The sequence below is a fragment of the Nothobranchius furzeri genome, chromosome 16 (genome assembly GCF_043380555.1).
Source record: "Nothobranchius furzeri strain GRZ-AD chromosome 16, NfurGRZ-RIMD1, whole genome shotgun sequence".
NCBI lineage: Eukaryota > Metazoa > Chordata > Actinopteri > Cyprinodontiformes > Nothobranchiidae > Nothobranchius > Nothobranchius furzeri.
In genome coordinates, this window is record NC_091756.1 from 2,866,868 (window position 1) to 2,890,311 (window position 23,444).

Here is a 23,444-nt window from a genome sequence, read left to right on the forward strand (position 1 = left end):
AAATTTAATTGAGGGGATTCCTCCAAGAAATATTATTTGCTGGTTTCAGGTACACTGTTTGTTGTTTTTATGTGTTAGATGCCTGTAAAGTTTACCTGCACTGCCACCGGTAGAGTTCACTCTTTATTATTTTAATGCATCCCCTTTGCTTACTGGCATTTAAAACACAGCAAAGCTATGTTGCTAGCTTCGAAGGACTGAAACCAAAATGACAACACAGATATATAGAAATGGCTCAATAAACTAATTATTACAATTAGACACACCAAACATTGTAGACTTTGATTGAATTTGAAAAATGATTTGTCAACTGTAATTTAATTCGATTTGAAGCCCTCTATTGTTTTAGTTTTACTTCCTAAAAGTTATTTGTGTTTAACTCCCTGTACTTATTTTCTATGGATTATGATTTTTTCCCCCCATATTTTTCTTTTGGTGTATTGCTCCTGAATTATTTCTATACTTTTGGTACTTTTTATTTATTTATTTTCAAATTCACACCATACTAATTGTATTTTGTCATTTTTTATTTTGCCGAAAGGGAAATGTTTTTAATTTTATATAATTTTTTACAATACAGTTAACATAATAGTTTATAGAGCAATTTTTACATCCGTTTTCAGTTGTGGCAGTTTTGGTTCCACTGTCTGATTTGCATGATTACAATGGAATTTCCTGTTTAAATAAGTTTTCTGGTGTTTACCTTTGAAATTGCACTATGCTTGCAGAAGATGTACAAAAATGGTTCGCTTTTATGTTGTCTACTAAATCCAGTTAATAAAGTTAATGTCATCATAATCTAATTGTGATTTTTTTTATTGTAAAATTATGGATTCTAATTATGTGTAACAAATGAAAACAAATCTAATTGAAATACATAGATTGATATGAGTAAAATCATCAACTCCCATATTGGCTCATTAAGCAAGACTAACAGTAATTGCCTTGATTAACAAGATAGATCTTCAGACAAGAAGATTTAATTGTGTTTTCTCAAGTTTTTAACTGTTGTTGAATGAATTAATAATTTTTTTATTCTACATACTTAAATAAATAATTTTGAGTCAATGAAAGGATACTACATTGATCCAGTGTAATCTGATTAAATCATACCACCAAATTCCAATTGTGTTCGTTTGACATGATCAAAAATGGGTTATCGTACTTGGTTAAATTACGTGGAAATAGGTGCCATGATTAGATTGTGTTCATCCGACAACTGATTTCTTTCAGTGTGCGATCGTTCATGTGGGCTCATTTCCTTTTATGTTTTCTGTCTTTTATTTGTGCCTGATGCGTTTCGCTGCTGTGGAGCGGAGCGCATCACCTGTTTTGTCCTCCGGTGGCGCCCCTCACTGATGCGGCCGGCGAGCAGCGCGCACTCCGCTGTTTTTGTGGTTGGTAGATCTTTTTGAACTGCAGTTCAAAGGTAACTCATTAGGTGAATATATATGAACCCAGGTAGCAGTTTTTCTTTAGGATTGAGAGGAGATGCAGGAAGATAATAAACAGATACAGGACAGAAAAATAGTCAAATAAAAACAAGTTAGTTTTTGTACCTGCTGGTTGCAACAAACAGACACCATTGAAGGTAATCAGAAGTGAGGAACAGAAAATGAAATAATTATTTTAATGTTTAGAGCAGCAGGAACTCTGAGAGGCTGCAGGCGCTTCAGTGAGTTTGCGGCCACTGCGCGGGGGAGGGGGCTCAAGCAGAAACTACCGTTGTTAAAAGAGATGTTTAACCCTTACCCAATGTTTAAATTTTCTACTGTTTAAGTCATTAGAGCACAAAAAAATGCACTTAGAAAGCTTCCCATAGAAATATATATTATTTCATAAGTCCCAATTTTTTTACATGAATTTCATCCTTGACTTCAGCCCTAACAAAATATAATAAAATATGTGTTTCTCAGATTTAACCCCTTTATTGCCAGGTTTATTAGCAAAACCCGAAGTTTGAAAACTGTACAAAAAATGAAAAAATCAAATCATTTTTTGTGTGTTATGTCCAGATGAGCTTTTTGGTGGGTAAGTTGTCACAGCCTTGGAGTGTCACAAATAGGCATAAAAATATTTTTAGCTCACTTTGTAGTTTTTGTGTAATGTCATATTTTCTAAAATACTCACATTAAAGTCATTAGAGCACAAAAAATGCACTTAGAAAGCTTCCCATAGAAATATTATATAATATTTCATAAATCCCAATTTTTTTACATGAATTTCATCCTTGACTTCAGCCCTAACAAAATATAATAAAATATGTGTGTGTTTCTCAGATTTAGCCCCTTCATTGCCAGGTTTATTAGCTGTCACGAACTCCTCCCGCTGACTTCATTTCAATCATTCCTGCCACCAACGTGGCGGCTGACGTCATCACGCCGACACTACTTAAGGAAGTGCCGGCGTTTCATTCATTGCTCAGTCATCGTTCTCACCAGACTTTGTTCCAAGTCTCCAGGCTTACCAGCCCTCTAAACCTTCAAACTAAACCTTAAGGAGATAACCACGCTGGTTATTTCCATCACTCCGCGTCTGGGCAACAGATCCTCTCAGTCACGCTTAGATCTGCCAACGAACCTGACATTAGCAAAACCCGAAGTTTGAAAACTGTACAAAAAATGAAAAAATCAAATAATTTTTTGTGTTTTATATCCAGATGACCTTTTTTGTGGGTAATTGTCACAGCCTTGGAGTGTCACAAATAGGCATAAAAATATTTTTAGCTCACTTTGTAGTTTTTCTGTGATGTCATATTTTCGAAAATACTCACGTTAAAGTAATTAGAGCACAAAAAAATGCACTTAGAAAGCTTCCCATAGAAATATTATATAATATTTCATAAGTCCCAATTTTTTACATGAATTTCATCCTTGGCTTCAGCCCTAACAAAATATAATAAAATATGTGTGTGTTTCTCAGATTTAGCCCCTTCATTGCCAGGTTTATTATCAAAACCCGAAGTTTGAAAACTGTACAAAAAATGAAAAAAATCAAATCTTTTTTTGTGTGTTATGTCCAGATGACCTTTTTTGTGGGTAAGTTGTCACAGCTTTGGAGTGTCACAAATAGGCATAAAAATATTTTTTGCTCACTTTGTAGTTTTTGTGTGATGTCATATTTTCTACAATACTCACGTTAAAGTCATCAGAGCACAAAAAAATGCACTTACAAAGATAGCCAGTTGAACACTTTATTAAAGCACACGAACAAAGAAAAAGTGTGTGTGTGTGTGTGTGTGTGTGTGTGTGTGTGTGTGTGTGTGTGTGTGTGTGTGTGTGTGTGTGTGTGTGAGGGAGAGAGAGAGAGAAACACAGAGGGGAGTGAGCTAACAGCTGCAGGCTGAGCACACAACTGTTGAGTGCTCCTTGCACACAGCCTGTCCACATGCTTGGCAAAAGCGTGCATGCACGCTCCTCTTCCCCCTGCAAAGGTGTCATTTTTTCTTTGTCTGCTCCTGGGCTGGAGCTGTCTCTGCTTGCTGCTGCACCTGCAACAAAGCTGCAGCGCTGCTGGACCGCAGCAAGCGAGTGCGCCTTGCCTGGGCTGGTCTCACCATGGAGCTCCCAAGCTCCTGCAAGAACAGCCTTCGGCAGATGCTCCTCTTCTGCTGGTTCCAGGCCGGTTCCAGACAGCCACAGGACCAGGGCATTGTAGGCGCTCACATCTAACATGTTGCAGAAGAGCAACATGGGCCAACGTCTGGTCTTGCGACGGCAGCTGTATGTTGCAACGAGCTGGAATAAAAATAAATGAATAAATGAATGACATATGCAATTACGTTGGCGAATTATAATAAAATAAAATAAATAAATTACCTTGTCCAAGTTGTCAACTGCCCCTTTGCAGCGGTTGTAATCGATGATTACGGTCTGCTTCTGCTGCGGTCCCTCCTGACTGACTTCCCCTCATCTTCAAGCTGCTGAAACACCTCCAGGGCTTCATTCACGTTGAAACTTCTTCTCATGGTTGCGGTTCAAAGAAATGAATCCTGATCTGAGTCTCATATATGTACTTTTAGTCAATTGGTGCACCTGTGTAAGCTGCCCCTACTGAATGTAAACAAAATTCGACTCTGCAGGAATTTGTTTTGCAAAACAAATGTACACCTTTGAAGTTTTTCAGCCTTCATCTTAGCTTTCATCCATGCAAATGCTTTATACTTATTGAAATAACACTTTGCAAAAGTAAAATTGTGAATGAATATCTGAAATTTTGCAGAAAATCCTTTGATTTCTGATATATAGCATGCCTTTAATGAATATTCATGAAGTCAACAGAGTGTGAGAACCTGTGCCCCCCCCCACACACACACACACACTCCCATTGCCCACACCTGCTCAACCACTCCAGATAATGATCACAGATCTGTCTTTTGAAGATCTGTAAAGTGCTTTGATACCTACATACATGCATGCCTGCACAATCACACACAAAGGAACACATGTCAAAATGCTATTTTGCAGAATAAGCTAATTTTGTACATTCAGTCAGGCTTATTTTTTGAAAGAACACTGAAAAAGCACAATTACCAAAAATTCAGAACACACACATGCAAACTATTGAATGGCACCTCTAAATAACACACAAATCTTTTTTTTTTTGTGTGCAAAATATGTATTATAATGGGCAGTCAGAGGTAAAGAAATACAGCTAAATCATTCAGTTTAAATGCTGGTTCAGCCATTGCCCTGCTATATATGGAGAAAGTTTGCCATGTAGTGAAAAACGGTAAAAACTGCTTCTTACATTTGTGATGAGACTGTAAACATGGGCACAATCATAATTTTTTTAAATTATGCCAATATTTATGCTAATTAAAAATATATGATTTACATGAAAGTCAATGGCACAAAAATGCTTCAATGTGCTTAAATGTACAAAATGATTTCCACATTTTAATAAAGTAGGTTGAATATTTTTTCAAACTTTTTTTTGTAATTCCTTCCAAAATACACATCCTCCGTAAAAATTAGATAAATTGCATTAACATAGCCAAAGTTATTCACACAAATACACGTGTCAGCACAAAAAAATGCTCTAATGTGAGGTTAGGGTTAAAAATGTGGGCGTAATTGTAATTGTCAAAAACTCCAGCGAACCAACCAAACCCCCACCCCCCACCCCACCCCGCGCCGCTTCAGGTGTATGACGTCATCAGCGACAAGTCAAAGTCGACTCGATTTTCATTACTTGACTGTCGACTTTTAAAAAAATTAATTCATGCAACCCCTAGTAGAATACCGTGGTATCGACTCTTCAGTCCAGAGATGTCTCGGGTCACAACAGCTGGATGGATCTGTGCGTCTGGCGGACTCTTAAGGAGTCTAACGATATCAGCTTTGTTTCTGCAGGAACTGTTTGCTCATCAGCTTTGTAGGTGCAAAAAGGCTGTGACGACGTGTCAAAATCTTTGATGGTTAAAGAGGTTTACTACTGAAGTGATTCTCTAGAACTGTCGAATCACTCAGGATGATCCAGTTTTAAGGTTTTGATGTTATGATTTGCACAGCCAATCAGAGGCTGACAAGTTTGAGAGATGTTACCAAGACAACTCAGAAAAACGCCTTCTTGATACAGGATGTTCTGACTGGGTTAATATTATGTGTGTCAGTGTTTAACTTAGCCGTACTTGTTATTGTGTGAGTGCAGGTGTGAGGACCTCGTCGTCAAAACATGTTGAACACATGGAAGGTTCTAGTAGACAAACATAGCATCATATCTATTCAGTGAGCACAAATTAATGAAGCATTTCATTATACTATAATTATTATAAGTAGTAATAAACAAATGTTTATTTAATGATTATGTAGATTATAAGTCATGGAAGAAGTTCATATTGATTTAAGAAATCATTCTCGAATTTAGCAATTGATTCGAGCTGAAGTTCTTCCTTCTGTGGAGGCAGACAGATGGGACCTTGAGAAAGAAAGTTATTGTTTAATTTTCAGACTTGCAGAGTCTGAATCCCAGCTGGTATGAAGTCAGGCTCATTTAAAGGGAGCACATGCAGTGCTGTGTCTCCTTTCTGACCAGATGTGGAAAAGATGTTGAAAGGTCAGACTGTACCTAAACTGAGCATTGCTGAACGTTACACTGCTTAGGGAGTTCTAATGTTGACACTGTAATTAACTATGATATGAAATTTTCAATATAAGTGCTGAACCATTTCTCAAGCTACAAAATGTCCTCAACCTCCCATATTGCTGAGCACAGTTTGCTAAAAGTTAATACCTGATTTATACGTCTCCGTCTGCGTTGGTGCAGAGACACACAACGCCATTATGCGTCGGTGCACAGGTTCTCCGACGGGCTCACAGAGGGTGACGGAGACATGCCCAAAATTTTATACATCCGTCAAAAGTGATGGAGACCGCAAGCTTGTGATTGATCAGGACGCCACTTCCTGTAAAGTCGTCACCAGCACCGCTGTAGCTCCGTTAAAAAGTAAACAGATATTTAGTAGCAGACCCAGAACAGATTGAAGCACGTGTCACGGAAAAAGTCTGAAAATATTAACATTTATTCACTCGTAAGTGAAGGAGCCCAAAATATGGAGCAACATGGGCGGACTCTATGAGAAACATGGGTTTAGAGGTGGCAACCGCATGAAGAGGTGGAGGAGAATTAAGGACAAATTTGTCCGTGTTATAAAGTCTCTGAAATATATAAACACATTAGTAAACACACTATAATGGACCGGCTGGATACTCGAGTGTTATGATGGCAGGATACCACAGAACAGAGCTACGCCCGCTGTTGTCCTAGCGGGGAATAGCTTAGCAACACTTAGCTGCCTGAACAGAAGTTCGAATGTGAAAACTTTTCCGACACTCCGTGTGTGTCTCTCCGTTACGGAGCTCACAGAGAAGTATAAATCAGGCTTGGGTCTTAGGACTTCATTTAACATCTCGTAAATATGAGTTAGCTAAGTAATAATAATAAGAAACTATCTCCAAATAATAATGAGATAGCTATCTCATTATTATGAGATAAAATTAATCATTAATCTTAATAATTATTTTTTAAAATAATTATTATTTTTATCAGGATGGCAGAAATGGGCTTCCATAAACTATAGAGTGTTTGTTATAATGTGAACAATCACACAAATAACTGGATTTGATCAAATCATTGGAACTGAGTATTACAGCTACAGTGTGAATGTAGCTTAGGTCGCATTGTGCCATCCTGATGCCTAAAAAGGTGAAAAGCTCCAACATGAAGAAGCCAGTCTTCACTGGGACACAAAGACACCACCACCACAAGAAGATAAGATACAGGACAGCTACATACGTCAAACTTGGCTGATGCCGTGGAGGCAATGTGGGCAGTGCTGCCTCCTAACTGCTCCCGGAAGCAGTCTGTGAAGGGCAACAGGAGGCCCATGGCCAAGATCTTAGAGCAGAGCCTCTCAGCCTCCTCTGGCTCCTCCTGCCGCTGCTGCAGGAACAGCTTCTCCAGAAGAGTACGACCTAGATCGCCACAGTTGGAACACACAAACACACCTAGTTACTGTCCTGGTTTGTGCTGTTCTGCTCTCAGACCTTAAACCTGTGGAGATTAACTGGCGTTTGTTCTAGTCTACAGCAGATGGAAGCTGGGCTGGCCTGTTTCTAGCTTGTTTCACCCGTTTTGAAAAACATCTATTTAATTAAAGGAACGTGGTTGTCTCTGAAGCCAGAAGCATTGCCATGGTGATGTTGTTCCTGGGACTCCACTGCCTTGCAGCCCCGACGCCGGATGGCTTCTCTGTACCTTTGCGTACATGATCATCTGAGATGCCGGGAACAGGTTCACAGCGTGGAGGTGAGGGTTAGCAGCCAGTCATTACACCACATTCAAACAAGGATAGCTGTTGTTAGTGCCAGAGCTTAACTTGAGCCTGTCTTATTTTGAAAGGACGCGTACCGGTGACTTTCTGCTAGGATGCAGCAACTACTCTTTTTTTTTTTTTGCCAGATATTTTTATTGAAAATTTAACATTAACTTTTTGAAAAACATAAACAACTAAAAAGACAATAGGACAACAAAAAAGAAAACAACAAAACCAAACATTGAACCCCCCCCACCCCCCCCCCACCCACCCACACACACACACTCTTACACACCCCCTCTGCTCTGGCTCAACTCCTCATATCACATCTCAATATCTGTCAGCAGCTTTTGATACGATCGATCATAACATCCTGATCTCCAGACTACACACATGGGATAGCATCTCAGGTTTGGCCCTTGATTGGTTCCGGTCCTACTTTCCTAGCAGGACCATCAGCGTCATGCTGGACATCTTCTCATCACAGTCAGCCTCCCTTCCCTGTGGGGTCCCACAAGGATCTATTCTTAGCCCGTTACTGTTTTCCATACATGTTCTTCCATTAGGAGCCATTCTCAGAAAGCATGCAGTTTCATATAATCTATACACGTATGACTGCTAAACCTATTTTTCACTTAAACCCACCGACTCCACCAAGCCTCTGTTTGATTGTCTCCATGATGGGAAGGAATGGTTGGCAGAAAACTTCCTCATCTAAATTTCTCTAAAAAAGAGGTAATTGTTTTTAGCCCCAACACTGCTAGAGTGACCCAGTCACCTGACCTCCACTCTCCCTCTCCTCAGATAACATCCTCCGCTTCAAATCTGGGAGTAAAAATGGACCCGGTTATGAAGATGGACGCTCAGGTCAACAGCACCATCAAGTTCTGTTTCTACCACTTTAGGCAAATTTCTAAATGAAAGCCCATCCTGAGTGTCCGTCTTCTAGAGTCAGTGATTCATGCCTTCATCACATGCTGGCTAGACTACTCCAACTCCTGTTTATACGGCATCAGCAAAGCAGCTCGTTCCAGACTTCAGCAGCACAGATTCTGACTGGAGCTGACAGAAGACAGCACATCACACCCATTCTGAAAACACTGCATTGGTTGCCCGTTCAGTTCCTGAACAGAACTACTACTTGCATTCAAATATTTGAACAGTCAGGCCCCTCCCTATCTAAGCAAATTCCTCCATTTCTACCACCCTTCTCGTGCTCTTAGGTCTGCAGATAAACTCCTCCTCACCGTCCCTAAGGCATGTTTGAGGACTCGCGAGGAAAGGGCTTTTTGTATCTGTGCCCCAAAACTTTGGATTTCACTACCCCTTCCTGTTAGACAAGCACCCTCGCTCCCCATCTTTAAATGGAGGCTGAAAATGCATTACTTCTCCATGGCCTTCGATTCTTAGCATCAACAATTTTTTATTCCTCCTTCCACTGTGGTTTTTCTGTCCTAAATCTATCTGACCCTTTTTAATATTTGTATTGTTTTTATTGTTTTTGTTTGTTTGTAACCGTACTTTGTTGTATTATTTTTTATTGTTTTTAATGACTATTTAATGCTTTTGTAGTTTTATTTTGTACAGCGCATTGGTTGGTTGTAATACCATGTTGAAAGCGCTTTTAGAAATAAAATGCTATGGTATGGTACTTGTATATTTTTGTTTTATGAGTTTTTACTTGCACTGGTTTTATGTAATATTTTTTATTGTTATGTCCTGTAAACCACTTTGGACACCTTCCATGGGTGTGGAAAGTACTATACAAATAAACTTGATTGACTGATAAAAAAAGCCAAATGAAATCCAAACATTTCAGATGGACCGTATAACAGCTGCTAGCGTTGGCCCTGCCCTCCCCTCCAAACCTTCACAGTTTGGAGGCTCACGCTGGTGAGGAGACACCATTAGTTCTAGTAACACCTGCTGATGATTGGACAACAGCAACTTCTCGCGCTCGAAGGAGCCTCTATATTACAGTTCCTTTATCCGTGTCCATCCTAGAGCTCCTCTCTGACCTTCATGCTTATTCAGAGCAGCTGATTTTTAAAGTTAGCAGAGTTCATCCTTGGTAGTGGGTTCACTCACTCATTTAACCCTTCACCACTGAAATCAGCTTGTTCATTACAATCCTCCTAAATAATCCTCCAATCATCCAACTGGAATCCTTAAGGGTCCCGTAACATCCATCCTGTCAGAATAGGCCTTGGGAGCCCAGGTGTTACTAGAACTAATGGTGTCTCCTCACCAGCGTGAGCCTCCAAACTGTGAAGGTTGGTCTCCAAACATGAACTTTAAATTCATGCTTTTATCTCCTCTTGTAACACTTTAACATGTTTTAAAAGGCTTGCATCATGATTTGTTACACCTCCCAGACCAAAGATAAGATAAAACGTTATCGTAGACACTATTGAGACGCCATTTATGAAATATAAGTTATTTTCCTGAGCCATTACTTCAGCTAAGATATAGGATGTCTGGATTTGATGAAACCATGCTGTCTCATGCAGTCCTATATGTGTAACTGTCACGGCTGCCAGCCTTGAGTGAAGAGCAGGGTCCAGGATCACCCAGCTCTAGTGAAACAGCCGGTCACCGCCCCTCCTTCTCCTCTCTCCCAGGCTGCTGAGGAGCACAGCTGAGTTGAATCTTCCTTGATTGCCAACACCTGCATATAAAGGCTGTGCCTTCAGCAGTCTGGGAGGCAGCAGTGCAGTGGTTCTGTTTCGTTCCCTCCTGACTGCCAGTGGCAGTAAACAGAGTGGATGTATCTCCTCGCGCTCTGCGCAGGTCGAGTACTAATGTAAACAAAGTCACGCACGTGACACGTAGCGCACCTGGTTACGAGTCTATAAATTACATGCCGATAGCTACGTTCGGGTCTCTTTGATCTTCTCGCTGTTGACCTGGCGTGCTTCACTGGTCAGTCGCTCCGTAAGTCCGTGATTCGGATCTTATCGGTCTAGAGGTGAGTTCTGCTTCTACTGGCGTCTTCCTGCCCGGGACCGTGTGGTCGGAGCGCTCGAAGGAGCCCTCTGGGGCGGTGGATTGACGCTGTTATCTGTCATTTGTTACTGAGTGCGAGCGGTGCGTCCGGCGCCATTCGGACCGCCGCTGCCGGCTCGGATAGGGCTCACTGGCGGTCGTAGGTTTTCCCCTGTGGAAAGGGGAGGGGGTTGCGGCCGGCGAGCGCTACAGGTAAGTGCTGCTGGACGTTCTGACCGTGGAGGTGGCACGCTCAGATTACCCAGCCGACACACACACGTGTGTTGTTTTACAACTCCAGGACTGAATTGCGTTCTTCAGTTTTCCTCAAAGTCCTCGCTCAGTTCCTGTGGAGTCGCTGGCGTCTCCCACACCGGTAGGGATGTTGGCGTGTACGTCATGCGGGGCTCCCCTCCTGGTGGAGGACGGCCACGACTTGTGTCCAAAGTGTCTGGGCGTCAGTCACCTCAGAGAGGCACTGACTGACCCATGCATGAACTGCAGCATTTTGCCGCTGGCGGTGTGGGAGGACAGGCTACGTCAAGTAGAGTGCCTCCTGTTTGAGTCAGACCTGCCGCCCTCTGGTATCCCTCCCCCGTGTTCCGGGAGATGAGGGATAGACCGGCTGAGGAACGCGGCAGCCCGAGGCGCAAGAAGCGGCGTGTGGCGCACCCCTCTCGCCAGGAAGTGGACTCTTTGCGGGCAGAGGTGGAACAGCTCAAAGCGCTGCTGACCAGAGCCCCGGACGAGGGGGGCTTGGACGACCTGATCTCTATGAGGGCCTCAAATTCTGAGTTTCAGTCCCTCAAGGAGGAGGGCCCCTCTCCGGGTTGTAGTCAGGGGCTGGTAGTGGAGCTTCCAGGCCTGGGAGGTCACGGAGACTCTGGGATGTCCCTCCATAGCTCAGCAAGCTCAGAGCTGGCATAGGACTCCTGTCAGTTGCGGGCGATTTTGCGAGCAGCACTGGCCAGGATTGGACTGGACAACGAGCCGGTGGCCCGTCCGGCGGGGAATCTCTTCTTCCGCCGGGCTCTGTCGGCGCCCCTGTTTCAGGTCCAACCATCGCCGGCCTTTGTGAAGGAGCTGCAGCGGTGCTGGGGGGACCCGAGACAGCTCTCCCACCATGGTAGGGATGCCAGGACCCTGGCATCGATGCGGGAGGCAGGAACCTACGGGTTGGACCACATGCCCCCGGTGGACCACTGCGTTGCCGCTTTGGTGCTCTGCCCGGATGAGGCATTGAGGGACAGGGTCAGCTGTCCGAGCACCCAGTGTCGGGTGACCGACAGCTTACTGTGCCGGGCTTACGACATCGGGGCAAGGATGGCGCGCACCAGCAATTCGCTATCGGTGCTGTTGCTAGCCCAGTCCCAGTCGGGCTGCAGTCGGGCGCAGCGGGGATGGCACTGGGCGATACAAACGACGCAATCCTGCAAACGTTTGGGCTGATGTCCAGGGAGCTTGGTCAGTTGATGGGTACACTGGTATGGCTCGCCGTCAGGTCTGGTTGGCGCAGGCCCCGGTGTCGGATGACTGCCGACAGAGCCTGCGCGGACTGCCCGTGGTGCCGGGCCAGTTGTTTGGGCCCGAGGCTGAGAGGGTGTTGGAACGTCGGCGGCAGTCCAGACAGGCCGCAGAGGCCTGGAGTGGGCGTAGCGGGGCAGGGATCCTCCCCGCGCCACAGTCCAGGCCACGAGGGGCACGAGACCCTCGGCGTTGGTTTCGTCCGGCCGCCCCCTTGCAGGTCACCCAGCAGACCGCGGCTGCGGCAGGGACTTGGAGACGCTTGGGGGCAGGTCAGGCACCGCCCCGGGGATCCTCGGGGCAGGACAGGGGCCGCCGCCGCCCCAGGGCCCCAAACAGGCGTCGGGACACGGCCTGAAGGCTGTGGGCCGGCGGCGGGCAGATTTACACCACAGCACCTGGCCCTCTGGGAGGCCCAATGCGGAGACGCTTGGGTGGTTCGAACCATGTCCCAGGGCTACAGGTTGCAGTTCCGCCGTCGGCCCCCACCCCCTTCAGGAGTCAGGGTGACTTTGGTCACAGATCCTGCACGGGTCAGCATCCTGATGCAGGAAATAGATGTTCTCCTGGACAAACGGACCATAGAGGTCATTCCTCCTCATTTGCAGGCAGACGGCTTTTATTCAACGTATTTCTTGGTGCCGAAGAAGGACGGGCCCCTGCGGCCGGTACTGGACCTCAGGGGTCTCAATTGGTTCCTGAAGGTGCTGCCCTTCCGCATGCTTCGGACTCGCGATGTCCTTCAGGTGGTTTGTCCGGGAGAGTGGTTTATGACCATATATCTCAAGGACGCATACTTCCATGTCCCAATCCATCCGGGTCACAGGAAGTACCCCCGGTTTTCTTTCCTTGGGAGGGTGTACCAGTTTCTGGTTCTGCCATTCGGCCTGTCTCTCGCCCCCCGAATTTTCACGCGGTGCGTCAAGGCAGCCCTGAGCCCCCTGTGTCGGTCGGGGTTGAAGGTCCTGCCATATCTCGACAACTGGCTCGTCTGCGCGCTGTCGTATCGCGAAGTAGGTCTGGCCACGGCCAGGGTCCTTGCCCACGTCGAGGCGTTGGGGATGACGGTGAACCTGCAGAAGAGTTCTCTGGTTCTGACTCAGCGGGTGGATTTTATTGGCATCGCCATAGATTCTGTGGCCATGCGGGCGAGGCTGACCGAGCAGAGGAGAGTCCGGATTCGGTCTTTGCTCCGGGCCTTTCGCCTTGGGGCGGCACCCCCGGTCCAGGTGTGGCTACGACTGTTGGGGATGCTGGTCTCGGCTTCTGCACTGGTGCCTCTCGAGCTGCTCCACCTTCGGCCCTTGCAGAGGTGGTTCAACGGCTTCCGCCTGGATCCCCGGCGACACCGACGGGTCGAGCTGGAGGTCACGAGCAGCCGTGTGGCTCTTTTGCGTCGTTGGGACGATGTCGCCTACCTGAGTCTCGGCGTCCCGCTTGGCGTGGTTCCCGCTAGACGGGAGGTGGTCACGATGGATGCGTCACCCCGGGGGTGGGGGGCGCATTGGCAGTGCAGGTCGGTCCAGGGGTTGTAGAGCCCCCGTCAGGCACGGCTTCACATCAATGTCCTGGAATTGAAGACAGTCTACTTGGCGCTGAGGCGCTTCTTGCCCTTTCTGCGGGGCAAGCACGTGCTTGTCCGAATGGACAGCACCTCGGCGGTGTTCCACATAAACCATCAGGGGGGCACCAGGTCATTGCGATCATTGAGGGAGGCTCAGACGCTGCTGACCTGGACTAACCCTCACTTGGCCTCCGTCAGGGCGCTGCACCTTCCAGGGTGGAGGAACTCGGTGGCGGATTGCCTGTCCCGGCGGGGTCTTCCCCCGGGGGAATGGAACTTGCACCCTCAGGTGGTACAGAGGGTGTGGCATCAGTTCGGAGAGGCCCAGGTGGATCTGTTCGCCTCGAGGAGCAGCACACATTGCCCCTTGTGGTTCTCCCTGGCAGAGGCCGACGCCCCTCTGGGGATGGACGCCCTCGCCAATGCCTGGCCGTTGGTTCGGCTGTACGCTTTCCCACCTTCTCCGTTGATCTTACCAACCCTCCATCGGGTGAGGGACTCGTCACACGAGGTCCTTCTGGTGGCGCCAGACTGGCCCATGAGGATCTGGTTTCCATTGCTTCTCAGTCTGCTGAACGGGGAGCCGTGGTGGTTGCCGGCGAGACGGGACCTCCTGTCTCAGATAGAGAGGAGGATTTGGCATCCGTCCCCAGATCATCTTCGGCTCACGGTGTGGCCATTGAAGGGGGCAGGCAGCCCCCATTCGGCTTAGAGCCCTCCATCCAGCAGGTGCTGGATAGTGCCAGGGCTCCGTCTACAAGGGCTACGTACGCTCGCTGTTGGCAGCGGTTCTCTACCTGGTGTTCCGGAAGGGACGTGGACCCTGGTTCTTGCTCCCTGCATGAGGTTCTGCGGTACCTCCGGCACCTGTTTGACAAGGACCGGGCCGCCTCGACCCTTAAGGTACACGTGGCAGCTATTTCGGCCAACCACCTCTTGGTGGATGGCAGGAGCATTGGGGCTCACTGTTTGGTGACCTAGTTTCTGTGGGGCGTGAGAAGGTTGTGTCCTGCCGTGTGCAGGACGGCACCTGCTTGGGACCTTCCCCTGGTCCTGCAGGCCCTGTGTGGGCCACCCTTTGAGCTGATGTCTACTGCCCCGTTGGCAGTGGTGTCTGTGAAAACCGCCTTTCTCTTGGCAGTGACGTCGGATAAACGGGTCAGTGAGCTGCACGCACTGGACATCAGCCCCGCCTGCCTGCGGTGGAAGGCAGATGGGTTGGGGGTGACGCTGTGGCCCAACGTTGCTTTTCTTCCCAAAGTTCTGCCCTCTGGCTACGTGAATGCCGCAATCGAGCTGGGGGCGTATTTTCCTCCCCCATTTCATTCGGAGGGACAACGGCGGGCGAATTTGCTGTGCCCGGTCCGGGCACTGCAGCTCTATATTGTGGCCACAAACACTGTCTGGCAGTCGAACCAGCTGTTTGTCACGGAGGAGTAAACAGGGGTCGGGCCCTTCCGAAGCAGAGGCTGTCGCATTGGGTCGTGGATGCCATTGCGATGGCTTATGCGGCAGTAGGTGCAGTGGCTCCCCCTGGGATCGTGTGCCATTCCACCAGGAGTGTTGCTACATCCTGGGCGGCGATGAGAGGTGTGCCACTGGCGGACGTCTGTGCTGCGGCGTCCTGAGCAACTCCGTGCACGTTTGCATGCTTCTACCGCCTCAACGTTGGCCACGCTCGCTTTGGCGGTGCTGCCTCTGGTGGCTACCTCCTGAGTGACGGTGAGTTTTGTGTTCCTCGTGACACTGCTGGCATAAGTCATCCACTCTGTTTACTGCCACTGGCAGTCAGGAGGTAACGAAACAGAACGGAAGTTACGGTGTAACTATGGTTCTGTGAGTTCCTGGATGACTGCCAGTCACAGGGGTCCCTCTGAACTTCTCGGGCGAGAAGATCCCGGGAGACCCGAACGTAGCTATCGGCGCGTAATTTATAGACTCGCGACCAGGTGCGCTACGTGTCACGTGCGTGACTTTGTTTACATTAGTACTCGACCTGCGCAGAGCTCGAGGAGATGCATCCACTCTGTTTACTGCCACTGGCAGTCATCCAGGAACTCACAGAAACATAGTTACACCGTAACTTCCGTTCTGCTGTCCTCCTGGTTTTTGGTTTGGTTTCAACCCCTTTCGTTTAGATTCATGTGGACAAGTTTAGCTCTGAGTGAGAAGTTTTGGATGATCCAGTGGGATCTTTTTTGCAGTTTGGTTTTAAGGTTAACTTTGTTTGTGGCAATTTTACTGACCTCGGTTTTAAACACCTTCATTGTGGTAAAGCTTTTTAAAATAAGTTTTTACCAGGTGTTTTAGTCAGTATATTGTTTTGGAACTTTTATCAACTTCGGGATTTTAAAACACCTTCTGTTCGGTTAAGCTTTTAACAAAGTTCTAACCAGGTGTTTTTATAGTTGATAATTTGTTGTGATGTTAACCTTTTAGAGGGATCTGTTTGCACGTTTTTAGAACCTTTTTGTTACAATAAAACCCTTTTAATATCCACTGTCCAGTCTTGTGTTACTCCCATCCTTCACATTTTACCAACACCTGTCGGGGGCGTAACAGTAACACACACACACACACACCATGACTAATTTAACTACATTGGGCAGCTTTTGTAATAATATCATCTCTTATTCCGGAGTAAAATAAAGAAACAAGCTAAATCATCACATATCTGTGGCATCAAGAAGCATCTTGTGAGTTCACACACACACAGGGATGGAGCACAATGTTTACAACTGAATTTGCTCCTGTATCAACATGTTTAAACTCACAGAGGCCTGCAGGTCTCCTCTTTTATGAGCAAAGTGCTGGAATCCGCTTGTAGGAGTGCTAAACATTATTTTGCCGCTGCCGTGTGGAGCAATTGGAGAAACACATTTCAAACACGGAACCGAGTCTGGCTACCGAACCAAGCAGAATTCGGATGACGTAGCACTGGTGCACGAAGGTGCGGATGGCTCCCTATTAAGCCTATAATTTTTTTACTCAGTAACGGATATGATTGAAAATGTAGCGAAGTACAATTATTTAAAAAAAACATTCAAGTAAAAGTTAAATATTTTAAAAACGACTTAAAAAGCATAAACACACAAAAAGCTACGCATTTACAGTAACGTGAGTAAATGTAATCCATAACTTTCAGGAATGCAAGAAAATATCGATATGGCAATATATCATGCTATTTTTTCCTGCAATATATCGATATTCAAAAGCCATGTATCAAAGGTATCAATGTGGCAATATATTGTGATACTTTTACTTGCAATATTATATTGATATTCAAAAGTCGTTTATCAAGTTTTTGGAAGAATTTTCATGCAAATATTTGTATTTTCCTTTCTTTTGGTGCAATCCAAACGCCGACCGCTAGTTGGCAGCAATGTACAATGGGTTTTGTTTCCACCACTGAAATGTAAATCCCTCTATTATGGTTCAGATACTTCATGTTAAACATGCTACGTATCAGTTTGGACTGTTTATTGAATTCTCCTGCAATAAGTTTAATCTAAAAAAAATCACTAATATTGTCTGACTGAAAGTATTGCAGTATATCATGATATGTCCTATTGTCTCCCCTGTGTCGTGATATGTATCGTATCGCCATAATTTCACCAATACACATCCCTAGTTACTTTCCACCTCTGCTCATATCTGTAAAACAATCCCAAAAATTTGCTTCAAAACTATTAGTACATCCTCTCAACATATTTAATTTTTTTCCAGTCTCAAAAAACAAAGTGTTTCTTTATCAGCTTGATACAGAAGGTGGATTTGGGGACTTCTACTCCAGAAGAAGTTGGCATTTGGCCAGCAAAGCTGTAAAGGCAATTATAATTTTCTCAGTGGAATTTAAATTAGTTGAATCCACTGAAGTGCCAAAAATGGCAATCAGTGGACAAGGCTCTAAACATAATCCTATTACAGATGATATTGCCAGTCCAGAAATTACGAACCTGTGGACAAAAGAAAAACATGTGACTTAAATGACAACCAGATCTTGAACTACGTTCACATTTGTCTTCTACTCCTAGATAGATAGTAGACAATCTAACTTTGGAATAGTGGACTCTGTGCAATACTTTAAACTGAATAAGTGAGAGGCGAGCACAGGAATAGATGTTACTAGCCTTACAAAGAACACCCTCCCACTAATCATCACCGAAGTCAATGCCCAGCTTTTGCTCCCGGACAGCTCTGAGTTTTAAACTAGAGTCAACGTTAAAGTTAAGGATGTGACTATAAATCTGTGAGATGGCCCCTCTGAGCTGAATATTGCTGGTAAAAAGAAAGAAAGAAAACAATCATTTATATAGCGCCTCTCAAGATAAAATCACAAGGCGCTTCACAAAAACAAATTTAAGTGTAAAAAGATCCAAAAAATTTGTTTAAAAGGAGAAAAAAATGTAAGGAAAGGGGGAGAGAAAATAAATACGAAAGAGGGAAATCAATGGATCCCGGGAAAGGTAGTGTCTGATCGGCTCGGAGTCCTGCACCTGCTGATGACATCATATTACACCAAATCCACTTGGCTTTTACACTTAAGTTTTGGAAAGACATCAGCAGTTTTGTTAATAAATTCTTGTTTGTTAACACCTAAATGTTTTCTTTCTAATTGTAATTTGTTAATAAAACACCATATTATCTTTGTTTTGTAAAGAATGTGAAACTGCATAAAATTAGACTGCCAAATGAGACAACAGTTCTTCTATGTGAAGCCACTTCTGTTTGTGTTGATGTGGAATTCCTCTGTATATTTCCTTAGTTATTATATAAATTCATTAATTCTTTCAAAATGTTGCTTGGTGTCTTTTCAATAAAGTTCTTATATTTTATTTTGCCCCATTTCATGAAAATCAAGAGCTTTTGAGGGTCACTGTTTATCAGTTGATATCTTTGCTTTTATTTTACATTTACTTTGGGAATTCAAACATTTTCTCCAAAAAGTGTAGATTTTTGGACTACAGGACTACAACCGCTAAGACAACAACCGTAAATTTGTTCTGACCAATCAAAATCTTCATTGTCAACGTGCTAACGTTGCTTGTACGGGTTAGGGTTAGGTGGAGTAGATGGAGTAGATGTATCTCAGTGACATCCCCCTGAATCAGTACCTTGACCAAAACAGTTTGGAGTAGAGAGTCACTGGCAATGCACGGGCCGGCGCATGTCACTCAGGGTTAGGGTTAGGGTTATGTGGTATCGTAGCTTCCGTAAGCCTTACGTTCAGCCAATCATCTACTGTGACGTAATTTTCAGACGCAGTACCCCGAGCCGATCTGGTACCGACAACAGTGTAAGAACAGTAAAAAATAAGGAGAAGGTCATGCAAACGCCAGGTTGAACAAGCGAGTTTTCAGCTGCACTTTAAATGTTAGCAATGCCTCCCAAAGTTGACAAGAAGAAGCAGAGGGGCAGTTAGGAAAGTTTTTGGAGACAAAATGTCTTACCTGAAAATACCTAAACAAGTTATTAGCAGGTAAACCAAACAACAATGACAAATTATCATAGGAGTTAAAAATACCATCTGAATAAAGATTAGTAAAAGACTGTATACCCCACTGACACCATGAAGTAAAGCTGAAATCTGATGGAGGGAACGAGTGATTGTTACACAGTGGGCCTAAGGAGAAACTGAGACTAATCTAAAGCGTTTTCTAAACTGATACCAAATCTTCAAAAGGATTTAGCAGGACAGGATTTGGCTGGAAGGGATGAATAGACAAGAGCAGGAATATTAGTAGCTAAGCTACATGATCTGGCCTCTAATAAACACTGAGGTAAATTAGAAGAGTCAAACCAGTATTATTTTTTGGAATATTAGAAGCCCAATAATAAAACAGAAAATTGGGAAGGACAAGACCTCCGCTGAACTTACATTTCTGCAGCAATGGTTTACGAACTCGAACAGACCCAGCACCCTAAATAAAAAAGCTGACTGGGTCAGCCTTCTTTCTTCCTCTGATGACATCAACGATCAAGTCGACACAGTATCATCATACATCTCCTCTGTGTAGACAGGATGCTTCTAATCTTAGCACTATTCCGAAGGTGGAAAAAGGAAATCCTACAAACCTGTTTAATGTGGAAATTGAATGGCATGTCCTGGTCAAAGATAACACCACGGTTCCTTACTTTGTTCTTGGAGACTAATTTAATGCTGTTCAGGTCAGGTGATTGACTAAGCAGTTTCCTTTTCTGAAGTTCTGGTCCAAAGATCGGAACTTCAGTCTTGTCTTGATTTAAAAGCAGAAACTTTAGTCATCCAATTTTTGTTTTCAAGACAAGCCTGTAATCTAACTAATCGATCAGGTTCATCAGGGTTAATGGATGGATATAATTGAGTATCGTCAGCATAACGGTTAAAGTTTATCCCATGCTCTCTAATGATTTTACCAATTGGAAGCATATATATAGTAAAAAGAAATGGTCCAAGCACTGAACCCTGTGGTACTCCATAAGTAACCCTGGAGAATGAAGATCTGTCATGTACATTTGCAAAATGAAATCTGTCAGACAGGTAGGATTTAAACCAGCCTAGCGCTGTTCCTTTGATCCCTACAACATGTTCAAGTCTTTCTAAAAGAACATTGTGATCAACTGTGTCAAAGGCAGCACTGAGATCTAACAAGACTAGAACAAACACAAGATTCTTATCTGAGGCCACGAGAATATCATTTGTAACTCTCACTAATGCAGTTTCAGTGCTGTGATACTCTCTAAAACCAGACTGAAATTCCTCAAACAGATCATTAGTGTTTAAATGCTCACATACTTGGATGGCCACTATTTTCTCCAGGACTTTGGATAAAAATGGAAGGTTAGATATTGGTCTATAATTCATTGGGTCATCTGGATCCAGAGAAGGCTTCGTGAAGGTTTGATCACAGCAACCTTAAAATCCTGTGGTACATATCCATTTACTAAGGATAGATTGATTATATCTAGAATGGGGGCAGTAACCAAAGGAAATGCTTCTTTAAATAATTTGGTTGGGATTGGATCCAAAATGCAAGTTGAAGGTTTAGATGACGCTAATATTTTTGATAACTCTGAAAGCTCAACTGGATCAAAACGGTTCAAACACAGATTAGGTTCTACAGTTACCTCTGCTGCCTCACTTACTGAGGAAGAAGAAATCGCATTAGAGAGGATGCTAATGGTTTTGTTTCTAATAGAATTAATTTTCCATGTGAAAAATCCCATTAAGTTGTTGCTGCTGAGGGCTAAGGGAATAGATGGTTCAGAGCTATGATTCTGTGCAAGTTTGGCAACTGTACTGAAAAGAAATCTTGGATTATTTTTATTCTCCTCAATTAGCGATGAAAAATAAGCAGTTCTAGATTGTCGAAGCTTATTTTTATAAAGCACAAGACTATTTTTCCAGGATAAGTAGGACTCCTGTTGTGTAGAGCGCCATGTTTTTTTTCCTAGTTTTGTTTTAAAGTTTGTAGATCAGAAAGAAAAACCTGGGAGCCAACTTCCTGTGCTTACTTTCTATTTGATGGAGTTGCTAATGCTAATAATTAGCTTCAACTAGCGGGGATGTTTTCAGTTTCCTGGAAGCAAATTTTGGAAACAGTATGTCAAAGGAAGATCCTACCTTTCACGCCTCTAATTAGCTAGAAGGGCTCTCCAATGATTGGCTGTTTCTTTCAGTAGCAAACCACCTTCCCCTGCTTAGTGCATACTCTCCTTTTCATGCCAGATCTTGGGGAGTTTTGTGTAGAAAATTTGAATTTAGCATTATATAACCCATTTTGTCCTGGTTTACCAGTTTCAGTTTCTTTTATAAAAGAACCTGAAAAACATAAAATGTAATAAATCTAATAAATCTTGTTGCATTTATCACACTATTGCATTGACTTTTGTCTTCACTTTAATTTAAGTCTGTTTGCAAGTTAGAACACATCTCTCATTATCTGCTTAAATGTGTATAATTTTATTCAAAGTTGTTTTAATCCAGATCTATTTTTTTTCCAGCTTTCATTATTTTTGAAGAGAAACAGATGTAATGCACACAGCTGGGCAGAATAGTGCAGTTTTATTATATTTCATACTCAGGTAAGGCACATATGTTTATCCTGTGTACTCTACTGTAATAAGACAACCCTAATGCTTGAGGGCCAACAGATAAAAAGTTTAAAAGTGTGATAAATGCAACAAGATTTGTTTATTGGCTCACTGAGTGTGGGCCAGTACGGGGCCAGTAGAAACAATGATGGCTAATTGTCTTGGCATAGAATGGGAAGGATCAGGTCACTAATTTTTCTGATTGTAAAACCAGGTGTGACCCGGACTGCGCCAGTCACGGACTTTTTTGGCTCCCTTCTGTTGTAGGTCCAGAAATTTCTAGAGGGGTACGGTTAGGGTGGAGCAACAACACAGTCCACTGATTGGCTGACAGAAATGCGTCACTAATTGCAACAAGCAAAACAAGAGGAGTTCCTTGTTTGTATTTTCGTTAGCTGTACATTAATGTGAAAAATTGCCAGCAAGTAGCAGCAAGTTTTGGTCACCTTCAGAGTTCCATACAGTCACTTCCAGAGTTCCGTACAGTCACTTCCAGAGTTCCATACAGTCACCTTCAGAGTTCCGTACAGTCACCTTCAGAGTTCCATACTGTCACTTCCAGAGTTCCACACAATCACATCCAGAGTTCCGTACAGTCACTTCCAGAGTTCCGTACAGCCATTTCCAGAGTTCCATACAGTCACCTTCAGAGTTCCGTACAGTCACCTTCAGAGTTCCGTACTGTCACTTCCAGAGTTCCACACAATCACATCCAGAGTTCCGTACAGTCACTTCCAGAGTTCCGTACAACCACTTCCAGAGTTCCATACAGTCACCTTCAGAGTTCTGTACAGTCACTTCCAGAGTTCCATACAGGCACCTTCAGAGTTCCGTACAGTAACTTCCAGAGTTCCATACAGTCACCGTCAGAGTTCCATACAGTCACTTCCAGAGTTCCATACAGGCACCTTCAGAGTTCCGTACATTTCTCACCATCATCATGAGAGTCCACAGGAGAAGCTCGATAGATCAGTAAGAAATTTTTTTTTCTCAGCGGACGGCAGCACAGTGTCGGGCCAAGATGAAGGAATTAAAGCCCGATAAAGTTAATAGTTAAGGACAGAAACAGCTGGAGTGGATGTTTTGTTTCAGATAGGAGAAATACACAAAGTCGCTACGACGCGCTGGACGCTTTTTATAGTTGAGGCAGGCTTCTGGACTTGGTGACTGCACTCTGCAGTCACATGTGGAGGCTGTGGTAAGCATTTTGTTTTTGTCTTTTGCTCTGTAGGCCAGTTTTTGCAGCACACAAATACAGATTGTTTAACCCCGCCTGCCGACGTGATGGCCCAAACTACAATAGAAATGCTCACCCGAAAATTCCCGAACAAAACCGGAACACACCGGTCCAAAAATAACTAGACCCGACCGTTCCAAACCCGGCGATGGAAAATAGCTATAAGAGTCCTAGAGTATACGGGCCAGAACTGGGCCAAAGCAAACTTGTGTCGTTGTTCTGTGGGTGAGCCATTGTTGGGCTGA

At 44.3% G+C, this 23,444-nt stretch overlaps 1 protein-coding gene across 2 annotated transcripts in view; it reads right to left on the minus strand.

The window, feature by feature from the left end:
- LOC107395618 (formin-2) overlaps nucleotides 1-23,444 on the minus strand; it is a 99,491-nt gene that overhangs the window by 68,978 nt on the left and 7,069 nt on the right. For both annotated transcript variants that reach the window (XR_011516810.1, XM_070545351.1), the window contains exon 3: nucleotides 7,297-7,475. Coding sequence is in view for 1 of the 2 variants with exons in the window: in XM_070545351.1 (XP_070401452.1) it covers nucleotides 7,297-7,475 (179 nt within the window). In the remaining variant the exon portion in view is untranslated. The remainder of the gene's footprint in view (nucleotides 1-7,296; nucleotides 7,476-23,444) is intronic.